General features: G+C 34.0%; 3 protein-coding genes across 5 annotated transcripts in view; all 3 read right to left on the reverse strand.

Annotated features, from left to right (window-relative positions):
* On the reverse strand, positions 1 to 2,704 carry LOC130626853 (uncharacterized). Its single transcript, XM_057441346.1, has 4 exons — positions 1,873 to 2,704; positions 1,170 to 1,272; positions 753 to 812; positions 1 to 134 (listed from the first exon to the last, which is right to left on the reverse strand). The coding sequence occupies exons 1-4, from the start codon at positions 1,945 to 1,947 to the stop codon at positions 49 to 51; spliced, it is 324 nt and encodes a 107-aa protein (XP_057297329.1). The 5' UTR covers positions 1,948 to 2,704; the 3' UTR covers positions 1 to 48.
* A 1,010-nt stretch (positions 2,705 to 3,714) lies between these two features.
* Positions 3,715 to 6,791, reverse strand: LOC130629733 (ras-related protein Rab-3-like). Of its 2 annotated transcripts, none has more exons than XM_057443067.1 (3): positions 6,074 to 6,791; positions 5,321 to 5,435; positions 3,715 to 3,981 (listed from the first exon to the last, which is right to left on the reverse strand). In XM_057443067.1, exons 1-3 carry the CDS (start codon positions 6,345 to 6,347, stop codon positions 3,915 to 3,917), a joined length of 456 nt encoding a protein of 151 aa, XP_057299050.1. In that variant the 5' UTR covers positions 6,348 to 6,791; the 3' UTR covers positions 3,715 to 3,914. The 2 variants fall into 2 exon arrangements, with proteins under 2 accessions (XP_057299050.1, XP_057299049.1); XM_057443066.1 differs by lacking the exon at positions 3,715 to 3,981 and adding an exon at positions 4,020 to 4,853 and having other exon boundaries at positions 6,074 to 6,789.
* A 2,294-nt stretch (positions 6,792 to 9,085) lies between these two features.
* The window catches only part of LOC130629735 (uncharacterized), a 42,922-nt gene continuing 35,512 nt past the window's right edge, over positions 9,086 to 16,495 (reverse strand). Inside the window, exons 1-5 of one of the 2 annotated variants that reach the window (XM_057443072.1) lie at positions 14,878 to 14,978; positions 14,476 to 14,534; positions 11,218 to 13,504; positions 10,895 to 11,021; positions 9,086 to 10,342 (exon numbers count right to left, since the gene is read on the reverse strand). In XM_057443072.1, coding sequence (XP_057299055.1) covers positions 10,275 to 10,342; positions 10,895 to 11,021; positions 11,218 to 13,488 — 2,466 coding nt within the window. In that variant the 5' untranslated portion in view covers positions 13,489 to 13,504; positions 14,476 to 14,534; positions 14,878 to 14,978 and the 3' untranslated portion in view covers positions 9,086 to 10,274. Of the gene's footprint in view, positions 10,343 to 10,894; positions 11,022 to 11,217; positions 13,505 to 14,475; positions 14,537 to 14,877; positions 14,979 to 16,495 lie in introns of those variants that run through there. The other variant, XM_057443073.1, reaches the window with a different exon arrangement.

Below are 16,495 nucleotides of genomic sequence, written 5' to 3' on the forward strand. Positions count from 1 at the left end.
TTGTTTTTGCGTGTCATAAATTCTTTGTTCCATTTACTACAGTAATTTTTACGTTTGTACACTTGGAAAACTTGTCTTCAGTGGAACCTCAGATTTTACTGGTATGCTTCCATCTCTACATTTACATGTGAACACTAAAGAGAGAGAATTAAAAACTTTCCTCAAAAATATCAAATTGTATATTCTTCAGGTACGAAGGTGAATGAGCGAATACAAAGATACAAACAAATTACTCAAATTAGATCACACACTAAGCCGTTATAAATTAGCGCCCTATGTTTGGGCGGGAGAGGGCGTTGTACTGGATTACACCACCACTATAAGTCACTATTTTGTTATAAATACAAAATTACTGTTTCAAACAGGATTAAAACCTGGTCGCTTTTAACCAATTTTTCTAATTGGTCCCAGAAAAACTTCTGATACTACATCGTCCAAAAAGGTAACCACATAGAAACCGTTTGAGAAACAAAATCCACGTACAAATCAATTTATAATGGTCAACAGTAAAAGCAAGGTTTTCTCAGAAAAATGGTGACGTCCTAAAAAAATTACCGACGTCTGAAAATTTTAATCCCTACCGATTTTATTCATGTATACTACCTACATTTCATAACTATTACTTACAATAGCCAAAAATGAAATAGCCAAAACATAATTTGAGAATTCTTCAAGCCACAGTAAATGTCTCACACATTCTTATATTAACCTATTATTGCTATGCTGTGAAAATAGAAACGAATTTTTCTTACCACATCTCTGTCCACGCATTGTACAACAACCCACTCCTTCTCTTCCAAAGAAGATAGCGTCTATAAGACATAAAAAAAGTATTAAACTGGCGAAGTTAAGATACAAGAAAGTGATAAAATACTCAAAAAATAATAATTCCAATCATCTATCATCAATCATAAAAAAAGTCAAGGATATAGACTGTAATGGATATTGCGTATCATCCTTAGTCACCATTTTGTCTTCCAAAGGTTAGGACAACTTAATACAATACTGACATATACCGTTAGATACTCGAGTGTGAAAGGATGTCATTTAGTTCATAGTTCATCCTTCAAAACAGGCTAACTCAGAATAAAAACTATTCCTTAGAACCTCTCAAGAAATTTTACTATGCAAGCAATGTAAGAGTGTGAAAGGACTAGCATTAGCCTTACGATAATTTTTTGGACAGCAAGCCACCACCAAGAAAGATCCATCACCCATGTGAGAGACACTGTTCTTCTTTATAATTCCCATGACAGGATGTGTTGATGGACACTATAAAACACAAAAGCTTAAGTATATAGACCTAAACTATAACTTTTAGTTACCGTCAATAGTGTTTGTTGTGGATGGCAAGCGCTGTGCTGGTCCTAGCATAGCAAATATTAGCATTCATAGAACGTAAAAAGGGGAGGGTAAATGACTGGAGCCTCCTTGTATAGCGTATAGTAGGTCGTTAGTTCAGGCCCCAGTCGAGTCCTAACAGAGATTATAAACATCTGGCAATATGGCACCAAGAAATTAATGTAGAATTTTTCTAAAGATCCCCAACAGCTACTTTAATGTTGGTTAAAACTTTAACAACACCCCTCTCCCCCCTCCTCTCGTTGCTCTCAAAAGCATGGGACTTATTTGCAATAATACTGCATTCCAATTTTTTTGAGCATTTTTAACTGAACATTTGAATTTGGCCTATGAAGGAAAGATCAAAGTCAAAGTTCAATTCAAAAAACTTGGAATATAATATTTCTTGTAAAAAGTGACAATAAAGGCAACAGGAGGAGAAGATGCAGAGAAGATTGTGCTAACGAATACATTCCTTAGGAATGTAAAACCCAGTTGGTATTGCTGATATAGTAAAAGAACAAAAGTTACCTGTATCGCTTTTGCCACACCTAGTAACACTACAAAACATAAGAAGATCAAACTGCTGTTCTGCAAATTAACCATGATGACTTTCTGTTGTGGTTTATGTTCTAACCAAAAATATAAAACATAATAAGTGATGTCGTTTAAAAGTCATTCGTCGAAGAATCCAGCTATTTAAGTAACAGAATGTGATATGTGAATGTTTTTTGAATTTCCGACAATTTGTTTCATGTCTCATACATTCGACGCATTATATGACGCATTGTAAACTTAGCTTGTAGTAAGCATGTAAATGACCGTCAATTGGTATGACGTATCCTGAAATCGATAACCTTATTACATGACGTGTTGTGAGCATGCTTGACGCAAAATCATATGTCGTGTCGTAGATATGCTTAAGCATGACAAGTCGTCAAGTTATACCATGAATTGTAAATCGCTTCCACAGTAAACATGGCAAGTTGCCCAGTTATACGACGAATCGGAAGTCGGTTGTATAGTAAACATGACAAGTCGTCGATTTATATGATGTGTCGTATATCCGTTTCAAAGTAACAATGACAAGTCGGCAAGTTATATGACGTGTTGTAAATTCAGTCTACTGTCAACATGTCTTGTCGTCAATTTAAAGCATGTTTTCTGCGTTAATTCGAGTTTCAAGAAAGTTTTAAAAGAGAGTAAACGTCTTCTAGACTGAGTTTTTAAGTTGCATATAAATCATAACTTGGTCAAAAGTTTAAAGGAAGTAGCAATATTTTTGATGCCAGCTGGTTGTGACGTCATATTTGTTTTAATACTCCTCCGCTGAGGCAAGTTAGTGTAAATGAAGAACATTTTATGCCTTACTGACTGATACAAGAGTGAGTGTTTTTCCTTCCATTTGACTAATCTTATTTCCTATTTGATATTTTTATTTTCACAGCTGCAGCTGCAATTATTAAATTTCTAGATGTTGATTTACTGATTTATTTTTAGTTTATTTTAACGTGTGACTTGTGAACCACGTGTAAGCTGCCGTACATTTCACATGGAAAACCCTTCTTAAGAAAGGCGCCATTTTAATTAATCAAGCAAATATATAAGGTGCCGTTGTGACTAAAAGTTGTTGGTGATAGCAAATTCGCGCTAATGAGATAAATATTGGAGCTCGGTACAGCATAGCATCAAGTCTTTAATCACACGATCCTGTGTCGCTGCCTCGAACTTCAATATCAAATTCAATTCAAATGAAAGGCGTTAAAAATATAGAAAGGCTACAAAAAATATTCCTTTACAGGAGGATTGGGTGAGAATAAAGAGTGCTTAAAACGAATTCTAACCTAAATTAGTTCAGATGGCCAAAGGCGCAATTTTAATGTTTCAGTTAACTCTTGCGGCGTTTGACAGTTAGTCAGCTTTACAAAATTCGAGTCACATTTAGTGCCTAAGGACAAAATTCACGTTTGGTACCGGTGAGTAGCCACATTCATCCTCTTTCTAAAATATGAGAGCACTTTTCATGGCAACCAGGTCCTTATAAAAAAGCTCGAACGGTGGGACTGTTGTTGCCAGACTGTAGGTCGGATATTTCCAGGACCGTGCTTTAAGGGATGAAAAAAGTTATAATCGGTGTTTAAAGAATTTTGAATAGTAAAATAATATAGAGTGCTAAAAAATAGATTTACCGAGCAGGCTTTAAAATATTTTTGGAGAATAGTATAGGCGTGATAAAAAGATTGCACGAAGAGCACACCATTCTACCCACAGTGTAATTTCTTTGTACCCCGAATATACATTTTGGTTTTGGCCCACTGCTTCTTATCCTGAGATACTTTTTCAACTTAGGAATAAAAAGAAAGGAGAAATGCATTTAGCCAAATAACTTTTTTTTCTTTTACAAATATCTTTTCTTACTCTTTAAATGACATGTTCATGTGAACGTATGTTAATACTTTAAAAAAACATATACATGGTCGTTCAGCATATATATTTTTATGGTAATATTTCGACCTCCGTATTGGAGGTCTTCATTCGGCACTAAAAAAAATATTTAAAAAAAACAAGTTTTTTTATTCTTTTCCAGAGATAAAAGTGAGATTCCAGTCACTTGCTTCACTCATATTTTGCTGGCGTCCGCTAAAATAAATTACAAATTACATATTTCGTGAAGAGAAAAAATGCGTGATACAATTTGCATTTTCCATTATTTAAAATGTTTTCTGTGAATTTGACTAAGACTACTTTTTTTTTACAAGAAGGTGTGTTGCGTGTGGAACATTTGCTTTAAAAACGAATTTTCATTTGTAAAATGTGATATTTCTCCGACTCGCTCATGCGTTTAAAATTTTTTATAGCAGCGCTACTAGGGACGTTGCTAATTGAGTGTTGAAATATGGGCGTGGTGCCATCTGTCATATATCGATCAAAACAACAACAAGGTTTTTAAATTATAATTGTTTATTCAGAATTATTTATTTACGTAGGTGTGTACATAGCTTGTAAACAACAAAAAATGCATGGCATTTGGTTATACGGTATTTTGCTAGCCACTGTTTTTTATTTTCAATTACTTATCTCTTTTTATAAAAGAAAACCGATTTTCATTACATGACAAGAAATATAATTTATTTCATTGTTATTTCTACCTCGTTGCCAAGACTTTTTCTTTTTGCTCTGAGTCCTGAAGAATATCAGTTGTTCGTTTCGCGGGTTTGTTTACAAACTTTTAATGGTTCGGCAAACAAACTATAATTCGTGTTTTACAAAGTTCGACAATCAAACTAAAATACGTTGTTCTTTAATCAACAATATTGCTTATCATTCGAACTAAAGTTTTTTTAATATTTTTATCTTGAAAGACGCTAGTTTCCATAAATTTGACGTCATAACACGCCGCCAATTCAACGCCCTCTTCCTTGCTTATTTTGCGATCTTCTTTCCTATCGCTTTTGTTGCCGATGATGACGACATAAGAATTGCTCAAGGAATATTCATCCAACAGGTTCATCCTAAATCCAATGCAAATTGAAAAATCAAAGATGTCTCATTTGTATGTGTTTACAATTGTCGTAAAAACAGGAACATATTATGAGCAATAACACCAAGCTTATAAGGAATGATGTGGAAACACAACTTCTTCCTTAGGTCTCTTTTCAACCAAGGAGCTTTATGGCTAGCTTAGGTAGGGGTATCCTCGTGACTGAATTTTGACGTGAGGCGGATTACGTTCTCTTCAATGAAATTTAAAGGTTTGAAGAGTTACATAAAAGCCAATTCCAACTAATTTTTGTAATTTTTATAATTTTTATGAGTTTTCACCCGTGATTGATCGTTCTTATTTCAGCATCAGGTTTTGGAACAAAGTTTTTACTTAAACAAACGCATGGAGAAATTTCTACTTTCGTTGGGGCTTACAATAGTAGAACTAAAAAAACATTTTGAAATCAATCAATAAACCAATAATCTATCATCTTACCAGTGATACACGTCGTTATATGATTGGATGTCAGTGACGTCATACATCACGATAAATCCTGAAGCGCATTTGTAGATATTTTTAGCAATGTTTTCCATCGCATCTTCAGCACCAGCTGGAAAAGAAAAAATAATTGTGAAATAAGTGTAGTTAAAAGGTTCTTTTCTTTGATGGCTTGTAAAAAGTTTAAGTCGAACTAAACGGGCCCGTAATATCATAGGCGTAGAAGAGCCCTGTGAACGAAGTTGGAATTATGGATCACCAGTACAGATAATTTGTTCTACAAATACATGTCACATATACCACAGAAAACAGGAACTTCGTCAGATTATGTAAACAAGGTGCTTTACTTTAGCACCAAATGTAAGCCTGAAGAAAGATGTTTAACAAGTCGTGCTAAAATAAGCCATAAGCATATAACTTATACAGCGGTATCAGATTGTAAAAAGCTACCAAACTAGCTAATATTTTGGACCAACCAAAATATTTTGCCACCTTTATTTTTGCTGACTTCATATTTTTACTATGTTTTGTTTTGATTTCACTTTTCCATTTTAGTGCATGAAGATTCCAAATGAGATTGCAAATAAACGATGGATATTACTATACGATACTTTTTTTAAAAAATAAAAACTTGCACGTTCTGTGCTTTTTTTATAAACTTAAATTTTATACGGACAAGTCATAAGTTTAAGAGAATTCTAAATTAGTATGTTAACAGATAGCTATACACAATAAAATTTGTGCACTCACATGTGTCCCAGAATTTCACTCGAACTTTGTTACCATCATATGTCTGAATAAGCTTTTGTAAATAGTCAAATCCAACGGTAGGTATGTAAGTTTCAGTGTGCATTTTGTTTGCGTATTGAAATAATAAACTAGTTTTTCCAACATTTCTATTTCCAATCACAATTATGTCAATGTCTTTATCACATTCTTTTATTTCTTCTTCTTCTTCTTCTTCTCTCTTATTCCGTCTTCTCTTTCGAACAAAGGTGCTTTTTGGATTATATTCCAGAGACATTATTCACCAGCATTTCCAATTGTTTTTTGTTTTTCAAAATGGTAATTCTACTCATAAACTGTTTAAAAAAACATGGAAAGACGGGAATATGTAACAGCAGAGTTTTGTGATTAAATTTAGCCTGTGATACCCTTTATTTGTGTCTGAATTCAGTCTGTTTACAAAACCTGGATTTAATACTCTTTTGGTAAATTCTAGTAGCAGATAATTTTACACCAAGCCGGGCGAGGAAACAAGTATTCAAGCCACAAGAACTTCTTTTTGTTTTCCTCTTTCTCCTGGTGAAGTAATTACGAGATAAACACAAAATAAATAAATCAACTACAACTTTCTTAGACTTTTTCTTGCTTTCCGAAACTTTTTAGTACATTTTGCAAAGAAATTCCATCTCCTATCATCCAGCAATGAGAAAAACAGCATTTCAACAACATCAATGTATATACAAGAGAGAAAAGACATGAAAAGTGTTCAAACGATTGAGTTTTAACCGCAAATAATTCACAACATGTAAATATTTTATGTAATAATTTTTAAACATTTTTGTAAGCAACGCTATTCTTTCTCAATGCTTCACTTTAAATCATTTAGATTATAGCATAAAACATTTATAACAGTTTCGTTTCATTCATAAGCTTACACAAATTACGTGAAATAGTGAAGAATTAAATGTATGTGTTATTTTCGTAAATACAAAAACCAAAGAAAATCCGAAAAAACGCAAGAACTTCGGTGTTATGATCAAATTTGTCGCTTGAAATTTACAAAAAAAATAAATAAAAAATTTTTTTTTTGGAAACACAGTTTTTTTTGCGTGTATAAAATTTCGCGAATCGATGCTCTTAAAACCTTTTTAAGCCATTAAATTATTCGCGTAAAGTTACTAAATGTTAACAAAAAAATATTATAATAATTTAATATACGTTCAAATGTTCCATTCGGAGTGTGTAGCTATACGGAGTACGGCTCCGTATAGGCATGCGTAAACGGAGTATAACTTCGCATAGCAACATGTTAACTCCGTATAGACGGAAATATTTAGTACAAAAAGCTGCGAGCGCCCCAGACAGCTTTAAGAGTATAATTCCGACACTGGTTTGGCTAGACATTAGCGAATGCAGCATGAGCGTCGAAGTCTAAACTAAGCATTCTTATTAAAAATTTACTCTGAGCTATTCCAGTTTAGAAAATCGTGCCTAAAACAAGCAAATAATTTGTGTAAGAAGAATAAAAGTCTAAAATATGAGACAAACATGCAGGGTACCAATTAGTATTAGTATAGAACGACCAACTGTTACACTCCGTATAGCATACTTCGTATATTAAGCATGTCAAACTCCGTATACTAAGCATGTCACACACCGTATAGCATACTTCGTATATGAAGCATGTCACACTCCGTATGGCATACTCCATATAGAATACTCCGTATGACATAGTCCGTATGGCATACACCTTATAGCACATTCTGCATAACATACTCTCGGTATCTCAGAATCTGTATGCCATAATCCGTTTGCTGCAATCAAACTAATGTTTCCACACTCTGTATAGCTACAATATACCTCGTATGTTTACGATGGATAAAAAGTAGGAAAATGATGTGCTTGTCTTTTTAACTTGTTCTTTATGGTGATTATTATAAAAATTTTTTTCAGGAATAGTTTTAAACAGTCATATATTGCAATATTTCCACTTTAAGAACATTCGTTGGCGGACTTCGTATAGCTAAACCAAACTCCGTATAGCAGCCTTACAGAGCATTACTCCGTATAGGAACCACACTCCGTACGTCACACAAATACACTATGAGTTATTTAATAAATTATTCCTTATCTGTTGAGTTTGTTAGGTTAATCTTCATTCATTCAATCTAAATCCTTCTATTCAGAAGTAAAACTTTGCAGCATGATAATTCTCGATCGATCGAATGTTACTTTTGTTGGTTGTCATTACACAGGCCTTTAGAGGATTTAGATTCATGTAGTTGTGAGAGGTTGAAGCGGTAACCCAAGGTGTAAGAAGGGACGTTACAGCATGGACCTTTTTCTTTCTTTGATTAAAAGCTTAGAAAAATTCAGAAAAAACTAATGATCCAATCCTAATGGATCATTAGTTAATGTTATTAAAGTTGTAAAAAACGTATTTTGGGGTGTTTTGCCTCATTTCGTGCATAAATCCGCCATTTTTGAGTCATTAAGATTTTTTTTTAAAGAACTGTCACATTAGAGGGTCTATTGTTCTCTATCTTTGCGCAAAAAATCAGAAAAAAGAATTGATCCAAAGCCGGCCGGCCGGACACATGTTATAAGACCTCACCTGTACCAGGTAGGTCCAATAAATAAAAAAGATCCGCATAGTCGTAACTACCCTAGTTTCACTTTTAGTCATTTTTCAAGTTTTTTTCAGTTCCGGATGTAACAAAGACGTCAAAAACCCTGGGTATTAGGCTGCACTTTGTTTGTGCATTTTTATTGTGCATTTTTCTGTGACCAATGGAGAATGACTTTTTTATGAAAAATTGCAAGCTTTGCCAGACGGTAAGTTGTTTAAAAAGGCAAACAGCCTAAAAAGAAGGGTTTGGTGTTAAGTTATATACATTAAACACAGTTGGATTTATGAAAGAAGATGCAAATCAAAAACGAAGGGTACCTCAAAAATATTGCACGGTTAATAATTGGGTTCCAACTGCATACGTCAAGTGGAAAGAAGAACTTGTGCACCAAGAATATTTCACGCAGAAAACACAACAACAAAAATTTTTTCATCACGTTTCTGTTTTATATCGAAATAATCAAATCTTGAAAAAATAAATTACCACTATTTACAAAGTGACATTTTTTACACATTCTATACATAAAATATAAATTATTTTGACTGTGCCAGGCTCGTTCCTAAACCTCTCACGTATTTAACAAAAAGCAAATTAGTATCTGCACAGCTAAAAGGGTATAGGGACGAGACTGCTATCATACAATAGACATTTTTAAGTTACCTTAGTTAATTGAGAAGAATAAAGTTTTTAGGGTTTTGGGGAATTTTGGGTTTAAAAGAAACAAATCAGACACTGTTTCGACTAAAAACCATAGAAAAAACACATCCAAAACAATTGGCAACAGAACACAACATAGCCGTGAAATTTTTGAAGTGTATAAGATTATCTAACACGTACATCATTTAATAACTATTATGCCTGATCCGTGACTTGTCACTGAAAATGTTAACTCTCTGCTTGGATTGCAAAAATGTAATTCGCACGTTTGGAAACATAAATAAACGCTAATACTACTATGGTGAATATTGTAAAACACTATTTTGTATTGTAGGTAGCAAGTAGGGTGCGAAGTCTCAGCTAAATTAAATTCTTACGGAAAAACCTTAGTGATGTCAGAATATTTGGAATTGTCGTTAAATTAAAATTTTTGGAAACGTAAACAAACCTGATAAGTTTCACTATACAGCTCTAGCCCCAAACTGCTTTAAAAATATCATAAGAAAACTGCAGCTCGCAAAAATTTAATTGTTAGCACTATTGACGCCCAAAAATGTATGTAACAACGTTTATTTTGTTTAAATTATAACCAAAATTGTGCAAGCGAAGTGCAAAGTAAGCTGTAATGCGTGTTATAACAGTTGTCTGTAAATATGTTTAGAAGCCAATTCAACACACGCATCAATCACACAAATCACGTTTAAAAGAATCTTGACCAAGCACATAGTATCATACATCTCAACTGTTTTGCATATCCATTCATATATATGTATAGATCAGTTCTTCATACAACATACGTATCCGTTTAAAAAACATGCGCCAATATGCCTACTTGTTCATATCTTTATAGACATATAAATATAAAGAATTTGTCACACATCTTTGTACACAGGAACAAGTTGATAATACTATGTGGACGTGTTCCATCTGTTTTACTATTATAACTGAAACTCAGCTTCTTCGTGAGTTTCTACTTGACCAGGTAAAGATATTGTGGACGACATTTCTGTTTACAAAAAAAAAAAAAAAAATAAAAAAAATAAATAAATTATACACATAGAATATGACAGCTGATAAAACAATAACCTTAAAATATTTTTTGAGAAATCACATAACGAGAAACAAGATAAACTAAATAAAAATGACTAAAATTAACGCGAGGTTGTAATACGACCGGTCCCGATATATAAGGTTTAAAGTTATTGGTATAACAACCCTTTTTCACGATTTCCAAGAACTAGGATTTCTTTTACAACATTACATAGACCTTATGTCCAGTAGCTACCTCCAATACTTTAGTTCAGAAAGGGTTGCATCTTTCTCACAGTAAAATCGACTTTAAGGAAATCATATTTTATTTAAAAATATAAAATATAATAGATTTGGGAAGTTCTCGGTAGGCGTGGCAGCAATCCCCTGTTCAATTTTTCAAAATTATTTTTTGAAAAAGATTGTGATAATTTCATCGTTTTGGTCCTAGATATTGCATTCGTGTTCATAAAGTCACAAAACACAGACACAAATTTTTTCGTTGGCAAAAAAATGGAAGAGTAATTACCATTTGGTCTAGTCGTGGTTGGGGCAGTACGTCTACTGGTCGTTGGAGTAGTACCAGGCCGTGAGACATGTGATGTTCTTGAAGAGATTGGTGTTAGCGGCGCTGTGCCTGGTCTGGTAACTTCCTTCTAAAAAACATATTACATAGCTAACAGAAGAACACAAACGGCCTATAATGATCAAATTATCTGTAACATTTCGCTGTTACTCTGTTTTTGAGGAAGGTTATTTAATTGCGCCGTACGGTAATAATTCATCAAAAACAAAAAACACGCACGGAAACAGAGAAAATATATTAAGCGTATAAACAAACTTTAGTCTTACCTCTTGATAGCTATTTTCACTTGTCACTAAGGGTGATACTCTGTTACCTCTTGGTGATCTATTACTTCTTGGAGAATCCGCAGGTGACACTTTATTTCCTTTTGGAGTACTCGGTTTAGACGATAATGCTGGGCTGGGTGTCAACTCTCTCTTGCTGTCTTTGGATGATGGTCTGGAACTAACAGAGGGAATGCTAAGCTTTTTCTCTGATCTATCTCTTGAAGTCGGGCGTGACTGTTTTAAATCAACAGCGGTGGCTGGTTTATAGCTGTACGACACACGGGAAGAAGCCGATGTCTTTCGTGAAGACAACGAATCGTTGAAATCAGACGTGTCTTGTTTTGGAAAATAAGCGTCCAATTCATTGATAAAGCCGGTCACGTTTGTATCTCCTCTGCTTCGCATCTCAGATAATGGCCTGCCCGTCGATGCCGAGATTGTAGAGGGCGACGTCGAGCTGAATCCAGTGTCGTAATCATCCAGCGAACGTCCATCGAACATTGCTAGTGCTTCTTGAAGCTTCGTAGTGATCTCTTGATCGGGGGAGGCGTGTTTCCTCTTGTTTCCAACGAAGACGCTGAGGATGTACATCTTGAGAAGCAGTCTTCTTTTAACAGGCGGGACCAAGATATAGTCATATTCCCGTTGTTTCAAACGCTTTCTAAAGCTGGGCATCAACTTGATGAATTCTTCCGAAGTTTCTCTGATGGAATTTTTTCCAGACATTCCAAACACAGAAACGGAAGCGAGAGCATTATGTGCTTCAATAAGTTCGTCAAGAAGGTCCCACAAAGTGTCATGAGTAGGATCTCCAATATACTCAGCCTCGCGACAGTACGCGTTGATTACTTTCACTTGATGCGACAGCTCGTGAACAGGCGCGAACAGCGGTATGGAAGCTAGCGCCCTCTCAAGTGTATGTCTGGCTTTTAAAGCTGCTTTTAAGTATTTCTTGGTGTCTTCACCTATGGCATTAGAGGATTCGTACGACAAACGCGGCCAGATCCTTTCTTTACCTAGGACTCCGTTGTTTAAAAGGAACAAATATACAATCCATAATACCAGAACGAACAACCAGCTTCCGTTTATTGCCACTAGAATATGCAAAATAGTGGGGTATCTCAGAAACGACACAATTTGAAACTGTTCTGTTTTTTCCCACGGTGGGCGTACCATAAAATTACCAATTAGGCAATTCGCGGCAATAATAAGATGACTAAAAACGGCCATCAAATTAAAGCAGCGAACACGAAAGGGTCGTTTTAAAATCAAAGCGAAGAACGCTATTACGAATAAGACAGTTATTCCTGCTGATGCCCAGAATGCCGATTTTACTGAAAGGGCAAAACCAGCAATCATAATGAATTTAAACAAAAACTTCAAAGGGTTGTAGTAAATCCAAAATCTTCGAAACGATGAAAACAAATGGTACTGGCCAAGATCCCATAAAATATCCAACCCCTGCTCGTACTCAGCTTCCTTCAACTGCAAGTAGCCTTCGTGTCGAACTGGATCATTCGAAAACACCTGATCTCTAACCCATCGCATCAAAACAAACGGGTAAAAAAAGAAAAAGAAGACGAAGATCAAGATAACCAAGACCATGAATGCAATGTGTGCACTATTGAAACATTCAAATTCGTTCTGCACGTCCATCACCTCCTTCTGACTGCTTACATCTATTCTGCAATGAAACACTCTTGCCGCAGCCACACCAAACGGCATGCAGAGAAATTGCAGTACCAAAAACATTACTCTTTTCCACCTGGCAACATACAGCAACATGTACAACGGACGTTTCTTCATCCATCGGACGTACACACCTGTGAACACCGCAGCGAGGATAATCAAAAACACAGCCCATGATGCTAGGTACGAAACGTAGTTGAATCCTATTGTCGAGGACTTGATAAACGATGTTCTGGAATGATTGAACGCTCCAATGCTGACCTTACGAAACTCCCAAATATCTGCATTAAAAAGGAAAGTAAACGATGTGATATCCACCCAATTAATCGGCCATCCCCAGTGCTCGGATAACGACAACAACACGGCGTAATACTGTAAATGTTCGACAATTAAAACTATGGCATCGGAAAACCATAAAGTTATGTCGTGCTGTTTAAATGGTTTCTCACCCTCTGCTTCGATATCAGAGTCATTTCCATTGGCAAAATTTACCTCGTCTGACAGAATTTTTTCATTGGATTCATCCATTAAAGGGATTTCGTCAGCTTCTTTCCATTTTAGGCTCCGGTCTGCTAGTGCCATTGTACTCTTAATTCATCTATAAGAGTAAAGAGTTATAAAAAGCAAATTATAAGAAGTTCCAAAATTTTTAAAAATGTCGGAATTTTTCAATTAATTTCGCAAAAAAAAAATAAAAAAAAATAACAATAATTCCAGAATGTAAATTCGCACGGTATTTTTAAGTGCTTGTTACTTCTTCGATATAAGCATCTCTACTAAAAAGCACGTTTCCTACAGGGTGACCACAAAAACTAAAACTAAAAAAGCACTAATAAATCAGCAAAGTTTGACATTGTTTTTTGTGGTAAACCGACACAAATTTGCTGGAATACTAGACTATGCCAATATTAACCTTGTTGATTTGACCCGAGATATCGAAATGAACTTAAAATCTTAAATCATTCGTAAACTTGACAACCATTCAAAATTTTCCCCTGCTTTAATCTCTTCTTACTTACGAGAGACAACACTATATTCACCAAAAAATGTAAATTCTTACAAAATCTGTTTGAATGGCGATTTAAAAAAACTCTAGTGGTAAAAATTAACTCATTTATTAAAAAATCCGGTTAAAATATGTTTGACTATAATTCGCTTCGTGTCGTATGCTAGCCTATTAGCTTATAATTTTTGTCTCAAAGATAATATTTGCTAAAACAACAAAATAAGGACTTTAAAGTATCCCTTTTTGTGATTTAGTAAGTTTAACTCAATTATATGAGACTTTTATCAAAGATTTGGACCCATTTTTAAACATTTCCCTTTTTTTAACATAAAAATACCTCGAATCTTTGTTTAATATCTTGTTCATTATATAGTACTTTCTCCAGTAGTAACAAAACAAACATAATCCAATTATTCCTTCATTTGATTGAGCAATCAGTTAGGATAAACTTTTCTTAACAAAGACTAAAAAGCTAAATCCTAAACACAGATTCAAAGTGCAATATTCATGTCACTTAATGTATACAATGCAAATTAAAGAAAAACTTGTTTTATATAATTTACCTTCATTTTAACAATTCTTTCTTCCCAGCGTTTTCTTCCCAGCGTTAAATTATATAGTGCTACAAAATAAAGTTAATAATTTAGAAAATTACGGTATATGCACATACCTAATACTCAAGCCCATAAAGTTCTATTATGATATTAGTAACCTCGATTTCTGCTGACCTGAGGACTAATAAGGCAAACAAAAAAATAAATTAAGACAAATTTTAAATAGATAAACAGAATCTTGTCAATTGTGAACATCTGTACATTATTACCTTCCTATCTTTAAAGTATACAACTGCACTTTTGAACAAAAACATCTTGGAATAGAGTATCAATTTTTTTAAAAGCAGAATTTCTATTCCTAAACGTGTGTACACACTCAAAAAGTTCTACATTTCAAATCTTTATGCTTACCGTGTGACATAAACTTTGGTAGGTAAAATAATTTTGACTATTTTCACAGAACAAGTGAAAAAAGCCATTACAGCATGACTAAATATTCTCAAATTTTTACCTATATATAATTACAGAAAGATAAAATGAAAGTATTAACACTCAAATATTCTCAACGTTTTAATAACAATGTCATGTGACAAGAATGGCTTTTCAGAAGCAAAACGGCTACATTATTTTTTTAAGCATGACATTTTAAGCATCCGTAGGCTTAAACTTGATCATATTTTGCCTATGAAGAAGCTTATAAGGAAATTTTGGGAAGTTTTTATATTTTTTGTTTCAAGAGCAGTTTTTCTTGACAACAGTACAGTCAAAATGTTCATACATTACATATTACTCACAACAGCTTCTTATTCATAATATAAAGATTCATATCAATACAATTATGTTTGCCATTATAGTTGGCACTATTGGGCTTTGTAGGAACATCAGTTCTCATTCCATACAACACATACATATTTGCTTGCTTTGTTGCAAAAAAAACAAAAAACAGCTGTTTCTCACCCCCCCCCCCCCCCCGCCAAGTGGGTCCAGGGCTAGCCTTAATGGGACAACAGCATTAAGTAGAAAAAGAAGACTTGTATGCTATTTACCTATAAAATGGAGCTGAGGCAGTCTAAGGTTTATCGTTTTTTGTTTCTTTTTTGTTTCAATGGCCCCCAGTGGGAAGAATCCACTGACTGTAGGTTTTTGTGAAATTCTTGGCTAAATATTTATTATTATAATATTTAGTAAATAAAACTATTATATATACATGTTTTCGTGGGATAAAAACATTGTTACATATATCACGAAAATTCTAAAATTTTTTTATGTCTAAATTTCGTCCCTTAAAAGCGATATTTATAACGGTCACCACCATTATCAAACAAAAGCCGACTTGGTTTTTACATATATGTCCTACAGCAAAACTAATTTCCAAAATAACATACAAAATTACATAGTTAAAGGAAAAATACCAAAATACAAAAAATTCCAAACTTTGTATTGTTTTTATAAAATCATTTACAGCGTTTTTTAGAAATCTACACATTTCAATAATAATTTGACTTTTTGTTCTTAGAAACATTGTATATTTATGTGGCACATATTCTGGCAAATTAAATGAAAACACCCACTATCTGGAAAAAAGATTTGATACAAAAATGAAGTTGTTTCGTACACTTAATACTTGCAATTGTTTTTTCAGGGGACCGACTTATTCACAAAAGTAAAGTTAAACAATACAAAATATGTTTATTCTAAAACAATAGAATTTATCTCACACAATTGCAGGAGACATACTTAAGTTTATGCGTTCGGCATTCCCTTTTACTATGTTTATTCAGAGCGTGTTTGTTTTCGTCTTGACTAAATTACATCACCCAAGTTAGTAATTTACCAAACAGAAAATTCTAATAGACAATGTCATGGCAGTGACCACAGTACCACTTTTACCTTAAGTATCTTAAGAACCAAGTCTCACAAATATTAAAATATTACAGAGTTCTTATTCACATTTTGTTAACCATCTGGATTTTGCAAGCAGGCAATATGGGTTTTTGGAACATTCTGACTAGCTTAGCGCTCTTGACAA

Source organism: Hydractinia symbiolongicarpus, chromosome 2 (assembly GCF_029227915.1).
Source record: "Hydractinia symbiolongicarpus strain clone_291-10 chromosome 2, HSymV2.1, whole genome shotgun sequence".
In the NCBI taxonomy this organism is placed as follows: Eukaryota; Metazoa; Cnidaria; class Hydrozoa; order Anthoathecata; family Hydractiniidae; genus Hydractinia; species Hydractinia symbiolongicarpus.